The sequence below is a fragment of the Silurus meridionalis genome, chromosome 17, assembly GCF_014805685.1.
Source record: "Silurus meridionalis isolate SWU-2019-XX chromosome 17, ASM1480568v1, whole genome shotgun sequence".
In the NCBI taxonomy this organism is placed as follows: domain Eukaryota; kingdom Metazoa; phylum Chordata; class Actinopteri; order Siluriformes; family Siluridae; genus Silurus; species Silurus meridionalis.
The window spans coordinates 11,168,352-11,184,585 of NC_060900.1; the positions used below are offsets into that span (position 1 = coordinate 11,168,352).

At 43.8% G+C, this 16,234-nt stretch overlaps 1 protein-coding gene across 6 annotated transcripts in view; it reads left to right on the top strand.

The window, feature by feature from the left end:
• ikbkb (inhibitor of nuclear factor kappa B kinase subunit beta) overlaps positions 1–15,983 on the top strand; it is a 60,653-nt gene extending 44,670 nt beyond the window's left edge. For 5 of the 6 annotated variants that reach the window (XM_046871484.1, XM_046871485.1, XM_046871487.1 and 2 more), the window contains 2 exons: positions 15,597–15,696; positions 15,768–15,983. In XM_046871484.1, coding sequence (XP_046727440.1) covers positions 15,597–15,696; positions 15,768–15,815 — 148 coding nt within the window. In that variant the 3' untranslated portion in view covers positions 15,816–15,983. Of the gene's footprint in view, positions 1–4,424; positions 4,563–15,596; positions 15,697–15,767 lie in introns of those variants that run through there. The other variant, XM_046871488.1, reaches the window with a different exon arrangement.
• Positions 15,984–16,234: the final 251 nt, after the last annotated feature.

The window sequence follows — 16,234 nt, forward strand, 5'->3', positions numbered from 1 at the left end:
CATAACGGTACTAACAATGGCTCTGTTTTGCTTAATTATGTAATGTAATTTGTTAGTTATTTACTACTCCATACTGCTCACCATTCTTTAAGACTTCTGGGTAGGTTAGGCCATGTCTCAACAATATAAGTTACAATGGGCTCATCTGAAAGCATCTTGATAAAAAATTGGGCACAATGTGTATTATGTAGTGTAGCAAAAATTTTATACACAGGATAAATGAAACATGAAAAAAAAAAACATTGTTGCCTAATTAAGTGCACTGTGGCTGTAAACAGTCTTGTACTTGCATTTTATATTCTCTTCATTCATTGTTCCCTATACAATTTAAATATTTTAAATATTTGAATGTAGCATTCCGTTGACATTTTTGTAATATTCTTTTGCACTTATTTTAAAATTCACATTGTTAAAAGGTTGAATTTAGGGAAAAACTGTACAAAACTCTTTTCTCTTGCAAGAAGTAAAGACGAATTTGGACAGTGTTTTTTCCTCTTTTTCTCTTCTTTTTCGTTATTCTTCTTTTTCTTTATTTTTTTGTTGACAGGCCAGTAATTGGTGCATTACAGCCACAAATTGAACTGGAGAAGAATTGGAAATGAGAAATATATATATATATATATATATATATATATATATATATATATATATATATATATATATATATATACAGTGGTACCTCGACATACGAGTTTAATTCGTTCCGTAAACTTGCTCGTATGTCAAATTGCTCGTATTTCAAAGCAAATTTCCCCATTAAAATTAATTGAAATGCCATTAATCCGTTCCAGCCCCCAAAATGCCTCCCCAGTTGTTTTTGTTACGTGTTTTTGAATAACAAAAATTAATTTATAAATGACAAATATTGTATAAAAACATTATAAAAGAGAATGTAAAGATATAATAAGGTTTTATTGAGTGTATTTTCCTTGGAGATGAGACGACTTGAGCTAACGAAAACGCAGGTGGGGGGTGTGTGTGTGTGTGTGTGTGTGTGTGTGTGTGTGAGAGTTTGCGAAGGGGGGGTAGAGGCGATAAGCGGAGGCAGAGGGAAAACTTGTTTTTTACTAATCACTCCTGTACACTACGTATCCCTAAACTTTACATTTTTTACTTTTTCTTCTTTGCTTATTGTTACTTATCCGCTTGAACTTTTCCCGGCGGCAGCGTAACAACTCATTAGTTCATGCTCGTGGAATGATGAGATGGACAACATTAGCCGATGCATACCACTTTACTTGTTTTTATGAAGATAGATTCGCAGGGTTACAGTATAATATAACTCCCAGGTGGATAAACTTGGATTAACCGACCGCACTGCAGAACACAAATCATATAAATCGCACACAGGAAAAACATCCAGCCCGCACACGTCTTTCCCGCACTACACTACCTATATGTAAAATCATGCAACTGACACAGAGCTTCGGTAACGAGATATACTCAGCTCTTTTACTCGGTACAGCAGTGCATACACAAAGTGGGAGGAGTCGAAACATCAACTACGGAGACCTGAGTGGCATTTAAAGAAACACTGCCATAATGACAATACATTACATCTCCCCTCCTAAGCATTAAACAAAAACCATGCTAAAATAATCACTTGTATATATACAGACATTACAAGTATTATACATTGCAGTGTTTGTTCTTTAACTCTGTAATTTGCATAAACTTGCATGTTCACATATACAAGGGATTTTAACACATCATGCACGTAACCTATTCAAAACACAATTTATCAAACAATGCACTGTTGAACAAAAACAGGTGTAACTAGGAAGGAGAGGTTGCTAGCACATCACTTCCACAGGGCGTCTTTACCACGCCTTTCCCTGACTACAAGCATAGCCTGTCTGGAGGCTTCACCACTCTGCCTCGTCTGGTAGTATATTGCCCAGTTGACAATGTCTGCTTAGCAGTCCTGAGTTCTGCAGGTGATGCTTGGAAAAAAATTAGGATGATCCACAAACTTTGGCTCCTCGACACTCACTGGCTCTGGTGTCTCTGTCCACTGATCATCGTTAAGCCTGTGACGGGACTCGTTAGCAGCTGCTGTGCTCTTGCGAAGATGCTGAATGTTGCGACGATACTCTCTGCTTCCACAGTCTACAACATAAGATCTTGGGGCACAGTGTGTTCTCACAACAAAAAAGTATGTGGATGCATCCTTACTTCATCTCCAGGCTTCAGCGCAGCACGAGGGCTGCTTGCCCTTTTGCGGTCGTAGTAGAACTTCTGAACACTTTTGTCTTTGTCTAGATGGCGTTTAACTTTAAGGGGGTCGTAAGCTGCTGGTGAGAGCAGCTGACGGGCAGCAGGCAGGTTGCTGCGGGGACGCCTGGCCATCAGCAGCTGAGCTGGTGAGAGGCCTACTGATTCCAACGGCGTTGTTCTGTAATCAAGCAGTGCAAGATGCTTGTCTGGAGCCTTACACTAAAGTTTTTTAACAGTCTGGACTGCGCGCTCTGCCTCACCATTGGAATGTGGCGTATGTGGGGATGATGTTTTGTGAATGATTCCATAACTTTGACAGAAATCCTTAAACTCATCTGCTGAATATTGTGGACCATTGTCTGTTCGAAGGATAATTGGGATTCCATGTCTGCTGAATTGGGCCTTGAGCTTTTCTATTACAGCATGACAATGTAAGCCCTTCAGCCTCTCCACTTCAATGAATTTTAAATGGTAATCCACTAGCAGAACATAATGGTTTCCTTCAAACTCAAACAGGTCAGAAGCTACTTCTTCGAATGGAAGATCAGGCGTGTCTGTTGGTTTGAGTGGCTGTCTAGGTAACCGGTTCTGAAAGTGTGTACACTTGCCGCAATTCTTCACCGTTTGCTCAATTTCAGAACTCATGCCCGGCTAGTATAGGACCTCGCGAGCTCTCTGCTTGCTCTTTACTATTCCTAAGTGAGACTGATGTATAAGCTTCAGCATATGTTCTCGCATGGAAAGGGGTACGACTATACGAAGACCTTTATAGACAATACCATCAGCAACGACAAGTTGGCTTCGTGAGTCCCAAAATGGTTGAACTGCATTAGGTACATCACGCCTGTGGTCTGGCCAACCCTGTCGGATTATTTGTTGAAGACAGCTGAGCTCCTTCTTTGTGCAGTCCTGGAGCGCTGAATATTTCTGCTCACTCACTGAGACAAGGTTGAGCATGGAGACACACTCGAAGCCTTCCATCTCTGGCTTGTTTTCCGGTAACTGAGCTCTAGACAGTGTGTCAGGCAGTTTCATATCCTTTCCTCGTCTGTACTTCACAGTCAGATCATACCACTGCAGGCGGAGCCGCATTCTCTGTATTCGCATGGGGTAGAGAGCAGTGGCTTTTTGAAAATATCTTCTAGGGGCTTATGGTCATTGTACACTGTGACGTGATTTCCAAATATATAATTGTGGAACTTGACACAAGCATGAACTATTGAGAGCATCTCCTTCTCAATTTGCGCATAGCGCGTTTCTGTATCTGTCAGAGACCTGGATGAGAAAGCCACTGGATGACTGTCCTGAAGTAAGACAGCACCGAGGCCATTGCTGCTGGCATCACAGAATATTTCAACAGGCTCGGATGGATCAAAAAAATGCAGCACAGGAGACTTTGTGCACAAGTCCTTAAGTTTGTCAAACGCTTGCTGTTGTGCTGGTTGCCATGCAAATTCAACATCTGCTTTCAAGAGCTGCCTTAGAGGTGCATCGACTTCGCTGAGGTTTGGCAGGAATTTTGACAGATAGGTGACAAAACCTAGAAAACGACGAACACCATCCTTGTCCGTCGGTGTAGGCATGGACTTGACAGCCTTTATTTTCGCTGGGTCTGCTTTCAGACCTTCTGATGTTATTAGGTGTCCTACGTAGGGCACAGAAGATTGCTTGATATGGCATTTGTCGAAATTGAGGCTCAGATTATAGCTTTTTGATCTCTGAATGACTTTGAGGAGGGTATCATCATGTTCCTTTACTGAGGGTGCTGCGATTAGAATGTCGTCCATGACACTTATTGCTCCACTGATGCCCTCAAGCATCTCATCCATAATACGCTGAAAGATTTCTGGTGCGCATTTTAGGCCAAAAAGTAACCTAAGCCACCTAAATCTACCAATGGACGTGTTAAAGGTTGTCAAAAATGACGACGCTTCATCTAGCTCTATTTGTAGAAAACCAGATTTTGCATCCAAGACTGAGAAGACTTTAGCACCAGGCATTGCGGAGACTACCTCTTCGATGGTTCGCATCGGATAATGTTCCCTCTTTATAACCTTATTCAAGTCGCTTGGGTCAATGCAGATCCTTATCTTGCCATTACGGACAGCTGCTACCATTGAACTCACCCACTCGGTCGGTTGGCTAACTTTTGTGATGTATCCATCTTTAACCTTCTCATGAAGTTTCTCTATTATTTTCTTTTTCAGTGCAGCTGGTTGACGGCGTACAGGATGGACCACACCTTTTGCATCAGGATCAATTTTATTTGTGTATTTGCCTGGTAAAGTTCCAGTAGTGCGAGTCAGCTCTGGGTAATCGTCTAGTCCAGCTGGCACCTTTTGTTCTGTTGTCGTGTGACCGTAATGTGTATTATTTTCCTTGTTAGTAGGCTGCAATGCATCAAGTCGCATAACTAAGCCTAAAGCTTCTGCTGTTGCACCACTGAGCACATTTTCTTGAGAGATGTCCACAATCTCAAATTCTGCTAAAATCTCAGCATCCTTATATTTAGCTAGAAGATCAACCGCAGCTATAGGCTTCAGCTTGTGGTTAGAGTAGGACTTCAGCACTCAATTAGAGCATTTGAGCTCACCATCATGCAGGAGTGCCTGATAACTACTTAAAGTCAATGTGTTACATCTTGCACCAGTATCAAATCTGAATGGCACCTTCTGAGACAGAATTTCAATGTCTGCTGTCCATTTATCATCACTGTGCTCATGTGTTTGTGTGATATTTATGCTCAGCATCTCATCATCTTCTGATTCTGATTGCAGCTGCACACTGACTGTGTTTATTGAACTTTTTCGGCATACTGCCACCCAGTGGTTCGGTTTGTGACAGTATGAGCATACAGAGCCTTTTGCTGGACATTTTCCTTGGTTCCACTTATGCTGTGGGTCTTTACCGCAACTTGGACAGTTTTTTGGTCGATTTGCATGTATTTCCTTCTGCACAAATTTTGTCTGATTTTTCTGAAAGGTTTTCTTGTTTGCTGGTTGGTATTTTGTTTTCACCTTCACTGCTTGCACCTGAGATTCTTCTTCTCTGACTATTTTTATTTGTTTTTGTGACAGTTCAAACTGCTGGGCGATTTCAATTGCTTTTGGTAGCGTCAAATCTTCCCCTTTGTCTAACAGTCTCTCGCTTTTCTCTGACACCCGCGATTATTGCATTGATTAGCATATCATCTGGATCACCAAACTCGCAATCCATGAGCAGGAGTCTCAAATCCTTCACAAAGTGATCAAAACCTTCAGTGACTCCTTGTTTTCTTTGTTTAAAACGGTGTCTGGCTATTCTCTTATTTTTCCTCGGCCTTATATAGGTGCCGAACTTGTCCAGGACTTTAGACGGGTCATCTTTCTCACCTTCGCCCCAGTGCAGCGTCTTATATATCTCTCTGCCCTGCTCACCGATCCACGTGCCCAGCCAGCCTGCACGCTGCTTAGCTGTTTGCTCTGATAGCGGGCCGTCGAAGACGAATGTGACGTGGCTCCGAAATCTTTCAAACTCTTGGAACAGATCTGGAGCATCCCAGTCAATCTTAGGGTGATCAAACTGTGATGATGTCATACTTCGTTTATCATCTGTTCCTGACAGACTTCTGACACCATGTAAAATCATGCAACTGACACAGAGCTTCGGTAACGAGATATACTCGGCTCTTTTACTCGGTACAGCAGTGCATACACAAAGTGGGAGGAATGGAAACATCAACTACGGAGACCTGAGTGGCATTTAAAGAAACACTGCCATAATGACAATACATTACACCATAATGCATTTTACTCTGGACTTCAATACCCAGAGATAGTAGCCTTAAAGAAACAGCTCTCATTTTCACTCTAATGCAACACTATCTTAATTTTCGTCACAATCTTCGCTTTCTGGCTTCGATTCGGCATCTTGCAGCGGCGTCTCGAGCTTGTATCTCAAGTTTTTGCTCGCGTATCAAAGCAAAAAAATCGACCGAGTGACCGTTCGTATCTCAAAAAACTCGTATGTAAGGGCACTCGTATGTCGAGGTACCACTGTGTATTTTTATATATATATATATATATATATATATATATATATATATATATATATATATATATTTTGCAAGGGTATTTTATTTAGTATATAGGTGACTTAATTCCTGATTCTTTAAAAAAAATCAATACTTCTTCAAGTTCTGAGTTTATGAAATGTCTGAATATAAAAATGTAAACAAATAATAAACTGATAAGCGACTTTTGACAGGTACTAAACATCTACATCTCATCTTACCCCACACATATAATTCCATGCCATGACATTACATTGAACAAAACACACATACCAATGAGTTGTTGCTTTTTGGGTAGATTTTATTTGTTTGTTGTTTATTTATTTTCACTTATGTTTTTGGTTATGATAGTGTTCCCATGTTGGTATCTTCGGTCAGCAAACTGAGTGCTAGGCAACAGCCTGACCATTTTTATGTTTGTATTGAAATGTACGCAGTTCAAGTGAAGTGAATAATTGTAAATGTTTCAAATATAACCAGTAAACTGCCAGAGGTGAAAAAAGTTTAGGTTAATAAAAACTAAAAAGTTATGTACAGTGCATCCGGAAAGTCTTCACAGCATTTAACTTTTTCCACATTTTGTTATGTTATAGCCTTATTTCAAAATAGATTAGATTTATTATTTTCCTCAACATTCTACAAACAATACCCCATAAGGGCAGAGTGAAAGAAGATTGTTTTAAAATCATTGCAAATTTATTAAAAATAAAATGTACATACATACATACATACATACAGCCTTTGAGCAATACTTTGTTGAAGCACCTTTGGCACCAATTATAGCCTCGAGTCTTTTTGAGTATGATGCTACAAGCTTGGCACACCTATTTTTGAGAGAACCTCTCAAGCTATATCCGGTTGGATGGGGTGCATCGAAGTAGAGACCTGCACAGGACGGACTTTTTAGTCCCCACTCCCGCAAAGTACTGTCCCTTTCCTGCCCGCTTTCACAAAAACATCTAATTTTCTCCTGCTCCTGCCCACAGGTTTTTTCAGTCTCGGTCTTGCCCGCTCCTGCAAAAAAATTATTTTGTCCCTCCCGCAATATTTAAGATTTGTCCCAACATTTCGTTTGGGGCGGATCGGATTCCCCATTCATTGTTTATGGGGGCCTGTTTGCCGCGGAATTCCAGGAATTCCGAGCGGATCCGGAATTCCTGGGCCATGTCGACCGGCTCCGGATCCCCTACGAGTGGATATGCCGTATGCGCGTGTCAGACGATCGAGGGCCGAGCCGCGGTTCGATATTTAAATTCCCCATTCATTTTCTATGGGGCACTTATTGCACAGGGGGCCTGAAAAAGGCAAAAAACGGAATTGATTTAGTGTAATCTAGAATTTTTGGGCGTTTTTGCCCTTTTGCCCCACCTTCCCGGGGGTATTTAACGAGTGGGGTTAACCAAAGGACTGCCATGTGCGTATGTGCGCGTGTGTGTGCGTGTGTGTATCTCTCTCTCACGCATGCCATTAAAACCCAAGCGAGCTGTACTTCGGCTTCTGCCTTTTGTTTCGCTCACACCCTGACAGAATAATGAACCCCCTGAAAAGGATTAAAAAAGGAAAAAAAAATAATAATAATAATAGGGTTGCTGCCCAGCTCGATCCAAACCTCGGATGGAGGATTCGCCTCTGGAAACACCCGGAAGCACGCAGCCGATTCATCCTCGCCGGCTCGGGAACGTGCAAGCACGGCCGCGCCACGCCCCCCTGCGAGTCTTATGGAATTCCCGGCTCGCTTTTCCGGCGATAGGGCGGAGTGGAGCGTTTTTAGATGGACCGTGGGTGAATATATGAGTTTCTATCCCTCCTCTTACACCACAGAAACAGCTAAAATCAGGCTTCATATCTCCCTCTTGTCTGGAGACTCTCTCTCTCGCCAGTAAGCTGTGGAGCGCATTCGGAGGGGATTTCCGCTCGTGTACTCATTTCATTGAGCTTCTCACGGGGATGTTCGGGATGAATCCTGCGTAGCTGCTTTGCAACCCTCTCGATTCTGAGCAGGCTCCACCCCAGGGTTTTCAGGAGGACTTCTTGCCGCTCCAGAGTCCTGAACAGAGCTCCGTTCCGCTCCAGAGTCCTGAAGAGAGCGCTGTTCCGCTCCAGAGTCCTGAAAAGAGCTCCGTTCCGCTCCAGAGTCCTGAAGAGAGCTCCGATCCGCTCCAGAGTCTTGAAGAGAGCTCGGCTTCATCCCAGGACCTCCAGGAGAGCTCAGCTTCGTCCCAGGACCTCCAGGAGAGCTCGGCTTCGCTCCAGGTCTCCACAGAAAGCTTCTCTCTGTCACAGAGCATCTCCAAAAGCTTCTCTCCGCTCCAGAGAGTCCCCGAGAGCTCCTCTCAGCTCCAGCATATCCCCAAGAGCTCCTCTCAGCTCCAGCATGCCCCCGAGAGCTCCTCTCCACTCCAGCATGTCCCCGAGAGCTCCTTTCCGCTCCACAGCGTCCTCGAGGGCTCCTCTCCGCTCCACAGCGTCCCCGAGGGCTCCTCTCCACTCCACAGCTTCCCCGAGGGCTCCTCTGCGCTCCACAGCGTCCCCGAGAGCTTCTCTCCGCTCCAAGGTCTCCAGGCGAGCTCAGTTCCGCTCCCGGATCTCCAGGACAGCTCTGTTCCGCCCTGAAGCTCCCCAGAGCACTTAGCGCAGCCCCAAGGCCGCAAAAGGGACGTCGTGCCGCCGCCCGGCCACGAGAAGGACTCCGTGCCACCGCCCGGCTGTGAAAGGGACGTCGCCCCAGCGTCCCTCTCCAGGAGACGTCTCACCTCTGGGCTCCTCTCCGGGCGAAGCCTCACTCCAAATACCTCTGAAGGTGTCGTCATGGCTCACAGACCCACCAAAGGTGTCACTGCGTCCCTCATCTCCGCCGTGGTCGTCGCACGGCCTCTGGACTCTGCCATGGGTGACGTGCGGCCTCTGGACTCCGCCGTGGGCGTTGCTCGGCCTCTGGACACCACCGTGGACGTTCTTCTGCTCCTGGTCTCCACCGAGTGCGTCACTCAGCCTCCGATCTTCGTGCTGGACATCACTCCGCTCCAGACCTCCCTGGTGGGCGTCAATCCGCCCCTGATCACCGCTGAGGGCATCACTCGTTTTCTGGTCTCCGCTGTGAAGGACGCTTAGCCCCTGGATTCTGCTGCGGGCACAGCTTGGTCCCTGTCCTACACCGGAGACGTCTTTCCGCCTCCGGCCTCCGCGATGAGCTACGCGCCGTTTCGGACCTCCGCTGGGAGCATGGTTCCAGCCCATGTCTTCAGGTGGGGCATCGTCCGGTTCCTGCGCTCCGCCTGGGCTGTCGCCCCGCCTCAGGTCCTTCCCGGCCTTCTCCGGTTCCGCGGCGGTTCTGACCAGGTCCCTTTCGACCCTGGACGGACACCAGGATCCTCCTCCGAGTGCCCTGGCTCTCCGAGCGTCTGTGGTTTTGGGGCGTCAGGTGCCGTCCCCTCAGGGGGGGGTAATGTCAGGGAACCACCTGCCACGCTCCCTTTAGTGGCTCTCTATGCCTCTGCTCTCCCTAGAGCTCCAGGTTTAACCACCCACACCTGGAGCTCATCATCACTCATGCCTCCACTCTCTCTGGAGCGCCAGGCATAATCACGCTCACCTGGGTCTCATCATCACTCCACCCCGCTTCTATATAAGCTCCTCTTTCACTCCCACTCCCCGTTCGTTATTGTTTATGTTGGACTTTCCGTGCTGCATGTTTTCGCGTTCCGGTTGTCATACAGGACTCCTCTCATCCGTTCCATTCGGACTCCAGAATCCCATACCGGCTGCGCTTCCCCTCCCTGTGCATCTCGGGTCAGCTACGCTTCTCCCAATGCGCAACTCGGACTCTCTCTCAACCGAAGGACTGCCGTGTGCGTATGTGCGCGTGTGTATCTCTCTCTCACGCATGCCAATAAAACCCAAGCGAGCTGTACTCCAGCTTCTGCCTTTTGTTTCGCTCACACCCTGACAATAGTATTTCTCTTGGCTGCACTGCTTCCAGCACATCAGTGGTCCCCAACCTTTTTTGCGCCACAGACTGGTTTGATGTCAGACAATATTTTCACGGACCGGTTTAATATCTGACAATATTTTCATGGACTGGCCTTTAAGGTCTTAAATGCAACAAAATAAAATGATACGACCTGCATAAAAACTGGTATTTTTTAATATAATAATAGACGTGAATCCACTGTCTTTTTTTTGTTTTGTTCGGTGGCCTGGGGGTTGGGGACCACTGCAATACATGTATGTGGATGTTGGATTTTTGTCCAATCAGATTTCAGCCTTTATTTGCTGTCATGTCAATCAAATCAGCCCAGGGCGTTCCGAATCAGTAGTACTGACCGATGTACCTTAGACTATATTAGCAATGGGTCTATTTCTTTAACCAATCAGATTTCATATTCGCCTCACATGGCCAGCTAGCTTGCCCAGAATAGCGTCAGCATTTTTCTGTCCCCGATTGGTTGGTCAGAGGGAACCTGTTACAGCCAAGTTCGACTAGCAAAACATGTCTGTAAAATGCTGCACACATTAATACATCTGAGTTAGACTTTTTAATGACTTTTTTTTTTTACAGAGGAAGAGACATTGATTTGGTCTTTGACATACTTAAAAATCCATTACATCCATTCCATCTTCACCTACAGACCACTATCTGATGCTGTCTAGCTACACTGTCTGTCCCCTGCCAATACCTTACATTCTTTAATCTCCTTCAGGTTGCATCTCCTACATAGATCATAGTCCACCTGTGTGCACCTTCGTCCACCCTTGTACGTCACCATATGCTTCTCCTTCTTTTTAAAATATTCACCACTGCCATTCCCATCTTTTTTAGCAAAATCTACCACCATCTGCCCGTTTTAAGGCTATACCTACCCATCACCTCCTCATCACCTCTGTTTCCTTCACCAACATGCCCATTAAAGTCTGCCCCAATCACTAATCTTTCTTTCCTAGGTACACTCTCCACCACTTAATCTAACTCACTCCAGAATTTTTTTTTATCTCCATCTCACAAACCACTTGTGGAGAATAGGAACGAATGACATTTATTATCACCCTTTCAACTTCCAGCTTCACGTTCATCACCCTTTCAGAAACTCTCTTCACCTGCACTACACTCTTACTATACTCTTCCTTCAGAATCACCCCTACACCATTCTCTTTCTATCCACACTATGATAGGACCAGATCAGCTAAATCTCTCCCTTTACCAGTCATAGTACCAACATTTAAAGTGCCCACCCTCACCTCCACCCTCCTACAATTCTCCTATAATGCACGTCTCTGTATACATCTTCCTCCTCTCCTTCTCCTCCAACAGAAGCCCAATTTCCACTGGTACTCTGTTAACTAACAATACTTGTAGTGGTCGTTGGTGTCTGGGGCCTCGACCGATCCGGGATGAAATTCTGGTTTGTGATCCGCATATTTGATTTGACACATTTTATGATGGATGCATTTCCCCCTTTTTTTATCTTGGGACCAGCTTGGGACCAGCACTAAGAGTGGGACCGGCACTAAGAGTGGACTGGCATGTGCAACCCTAATGGCTGGGTTAAAAAAACAGACAAGTAAATAATGCATATTGTTTAAATAAATGTACAGACCTGTTATTTACAAGTGTGCAGTTTACAATTGTACTATTCAGATTCTATGTATAAATACATCAGTTATGATGGACCATGTATAGTTATGAATATTAAAATTTTTAATTTAATAGGTTAATAGTTCTGGTAGATAGTGCTCTGTAGCACCGACCAGAAGGCAACAGTTCAAAGAGAGAGTAGGCTGGGTGTGTGGGTCCCAAGAAGTGATTTTCTTAGCTCTTTTGCTCACTCTGGAGGTGTGTAAATCTTGGAGGTTGAGCAGGGGGGCACCAATAATTCTCTCAGCAGTCCTAAATTTCCACTGCAGTCTCTTGATGTCTGATTTGGTAGCTGAACCATTCCAGACAGTTATGGATGTACACAGAACAGGCTCAATGATGGCAGAGTAGAATGGTTTTAGCAGCTCCTGTGGCAGATTGAATTTCCTCAATTGGCAAAGATAGTACAACATCTGCTGGGCCTTTTTAGCAATGGAGTCAATGTAATTGTCCCACTTCAGGTCCTGAGAAATGGAGGTACCCAGAAACTTGAATGACTCCACTTTCGTTGATAAGGCCGATGACTGTAGTGTCTTGCGCAAACTCCAGGAGCTTGAAACAAGTTTTACAAACAAGATCCTTGTGTAGGTCCCAGGTCTATCCAAATGTTGCAGAATATAATGCAGTATCATGTTGACTGGATCATCTGCAGACCTGTTTGCTCTGTAGGCAAAATGAAGAGGATCCAGCAAGGGTCCAGTGATGTCCTCCAGGTAGGCCAGGAGCAATCTTTGAAATTACTTCCTGACCACAGACGTTAGAGCGTCAGGTCTGTAATCATTAAGTCCAGTGATATGTGTTTTTTTTGGGGGGGTCGGAATGATAGTGGAACGTTTGAACGTCTCCAATGCACATAGGTAAACCAATAAATAAACATAAAATTCTGCACTAATAAATAAATGCACATTAAAATTTTTACTTACTAAAAACAATGCTCAAAAAAGTGATTGTAAATCAGTTTCTCCTGGTTTCTCCCACACCGGAGAGGCAACAGCAAGACAGAGGCTGCAGGTAATTTCTCTCAAATGTCTCAAAGGACAGCATCTAACATCTCATCAGGATCATGCCCAGACATGCATACAGGCACATGGTGGCCATACACAGTACGGATTTAAATTATGAGTTGCTGTGATATATATGTTAGATCAGCGGAGGTTGGAAGCAGCAAATTACATTTACGCACATTACTGTAAATGAAATTAAAGGAATGAAAGATTGGTGATTGGGGCAGATTTCAAAATGGTGGAAACTGAACGCGGAAGACTGTAGTGTGAGATTCAGGAAAGAGGTCAGACAGGTGCTCGGTGGTGTTGAGAAGGTGCTGGATGATTGGGCAACTACTGCAGAAGTGATAAGGGAGACAGCTAGAAAGGTACTTGGTGTGACATCTGGAAATAGAAAGGAAGACAAAGAGACGTGGTGGTGGAATGAGGAAGTGCAGGAGAGCATAAGGAGAGATAGGTTGGCAAAACAGAATTTGGATCGACAGAATGATGAGAAAAGTAGACAGGGGTACAAGGAGATGGGGCAGCAGATGAAGAGGGATGTTGCGAAAGCCAAGGAAAAGGCAGCAAAAAGGAGCTGTAGCAGAAAAGGAGCTGTATGAGAAGTTGGACACTAAGAAAGGAGAAAAGGATTTGTACCGATTGGCCAGGCAGAGACCCCTTTCCTGTTTGCAGTGTTGATGGACAGGTTGATGGACGAGGTCAGACAGGAGTCTCCATTGACTATGATGTTTGCAGATGATATTGTTATTTGTGGTGAAAGTAAGGAGCAGGTTGAGAAGAGCCTAGAGAGGTGGAGGTACAAGCTAGAGTATAGAGGAATGAAAGTCAGTAGAAGTAAGAGAGTACGTGTGTGTGAATGAAAGGGAGGGCAGTGGAGCAGTTGCAGGGAGAAGAGGTGGAGAAGGTTAAGGAGTTTAGGTACCTGGGGTCAACAGTGTAAAGTAATGGAGAGTGTGTTAGAGAAGTGAAGAAAAGAGTGCAGGCAGGGTGGAGTGGGTGAAGAAGAGTGAAAGGAGTGATTTGTGATAGAAGGGTATCTGCAAGAGTGAAAGGGAAAGTTTATAGGACGACATAAATACAACAAATTAAAATGATATGACTGGCATAAAAACTGATATTTACTAAATATAATAATAATCGTGAATCCACTGTGCTGTTGTTTGTTCATTTTGTTAGCTTGGGGGTTTGAATTTAGAGGTAATGTATTACCCGCCGGAGCAGCACCTTTAAGAAGGTAGCGGATGTGGGTAAGACATGTGACTGAGGCATCCTAACATGCATCAAGAGTGAGTCATAGACAGATGTTGCGGAGAGAATCCTGTAATTTTCTAAAATAAAACATTCAGAATCAGATAATAAATAAACTGGAAATATTGTAAATTATGTATTCTTTCTGTGCGGCCCGGTACGAATTGACCCACGGACCGGTGCCGGTCCACGGCCTGGGGGTTGGGGACCACTGTTCTACATGATGTGCACTGGATTAGGGCGAATTAATTATTTTTAAGTACCTTTTTTTTTTTTTTTTTTTAATTTTTCTTATGTTTTTATTACTTGATACAAAATATTGTACATAGTATTCTGATTATTTTTATTTGTTTTAGTATATTTAATTGTTTATTTAATAGTATTTATAGATCTTACATTATTAGGAGATATGCGTAGTCAATAACGAACACATTAACAACTTCCAAACAAATGCATGATGTGAACGGTTGTTCGGAACGTAACTCTTTCATAAGGTGGGGAGCGTCTGTATTATACTTTGCAACATTTTAACACATTAAGCTGTGTAAAATAGAAAATAAAAGAAGAAACGTAAGGAAAATATTGCGCCCCAGAAACCAGCATTAAAATCACAAGAAGGATAGAGATGGTCAGTCAACAGTTGTGCGGACTCAGCTGAAAGCCAAACCCTGTCAAAGTCTGGTGAAGTTGAACATGAAGAAAATGAAGCCATGCTTGGGCCCGATGCAGCTTCTGAAGGCCTGTCTGAGTTTGATGCAGCCTCTGAAGACCTGTCTGAGGCCTACGCAGAATCCCAAGTCCATTTTGAGCCAATGCCGGCTTTCCAACACCTGTCTGAGCTTGAGGGCAACTGTGTGGCCTCCCAAGAGTCAACTGAGTTTAAGGGTGATAGTGTAGCCTCCTACACTATCTCATGACCCGACCATGACAAGGAGCAATGTCGAGGCCTCTACTCATGGCCTGACCAAGCTGGACAACATTGAGACTTCTTCTCACGGCCAGCTCATGCCAGGGGGTAAACTTTTCTACCCATGATCTGCTCATGGAGAGGGCAAACTTGCGGCATTCACCCTCGACCTGCTTATGCCAGGTGCAAGCTTGTGGCCTTTACAAATTACATGCTCATGCCAGAGGCGAACCTGCAGCCTTACCCCACTAAAACTTTGTGAGCCTCCACAACCTACTCATGCCAAAGGGCAACACTGCAGACTCTCAAACCAAACTTCTCAAAAGTTCTCAAACTTTTATGCATAAGTTCAGAACCAGGCCCTAGTATGGAAATGTTTAGTTTAGTCAATACTGAGACATTTTTATGTTCTATATTTCATAATTTTTGCACATTTTATTTTATATATATATATATATATATATATATATATATATATATATATATATATATATATATATATATATATAAATCTTTCTTTTTGTGTGTTTATAGGGAAGAATCCATGATAGTAATTGAAGAAAGCAAGACATTTGAGAGTAGATTGCAGAGTTTGGTGCAGGAGACGATTAAGGAAACAGAAATCAGCATGCAGGTAAACCCACAATTCATGGTTGTGAACAAATTATATGCTGTTAATTGATATCATCTAATTTGTTGTTGCAGGTGCTTCAGGAATGGACATGGCTGTATGGAAGCCAGGATCTCTCCTGATAGCTTCTGTCCCAGCAGTGTAAATGAACGTGTGTGTGTAGTACGAGGTTGTTATTCAATGCAGATAATAGCAGATGTAACTATGCATTATATTACGCATGATTATTATGTATAAAGCACAGACTAATTAATGTACATTTGCTATTAAACATCAGCTATTGAATGTGGTACCTTTGCTTTTTGTTGAACAATATTATTGCTGATATTTTTTAGCTATTCATAATTTTACCTAGCCATGATAAAAACAACAAAAAAATAATAAAAAATTTGAAAAATTATATAAATAATGTCCTCTACATCTGCCTCTTTCAAACCAACCATCTGCATGTCTTTCCTCACCACATCCATAAACCTCCTTGGCCTCTCCTGCCTGGTCGCTCCATTTTTAGCATTCTTATACCAGTACACCCCATGTTCCT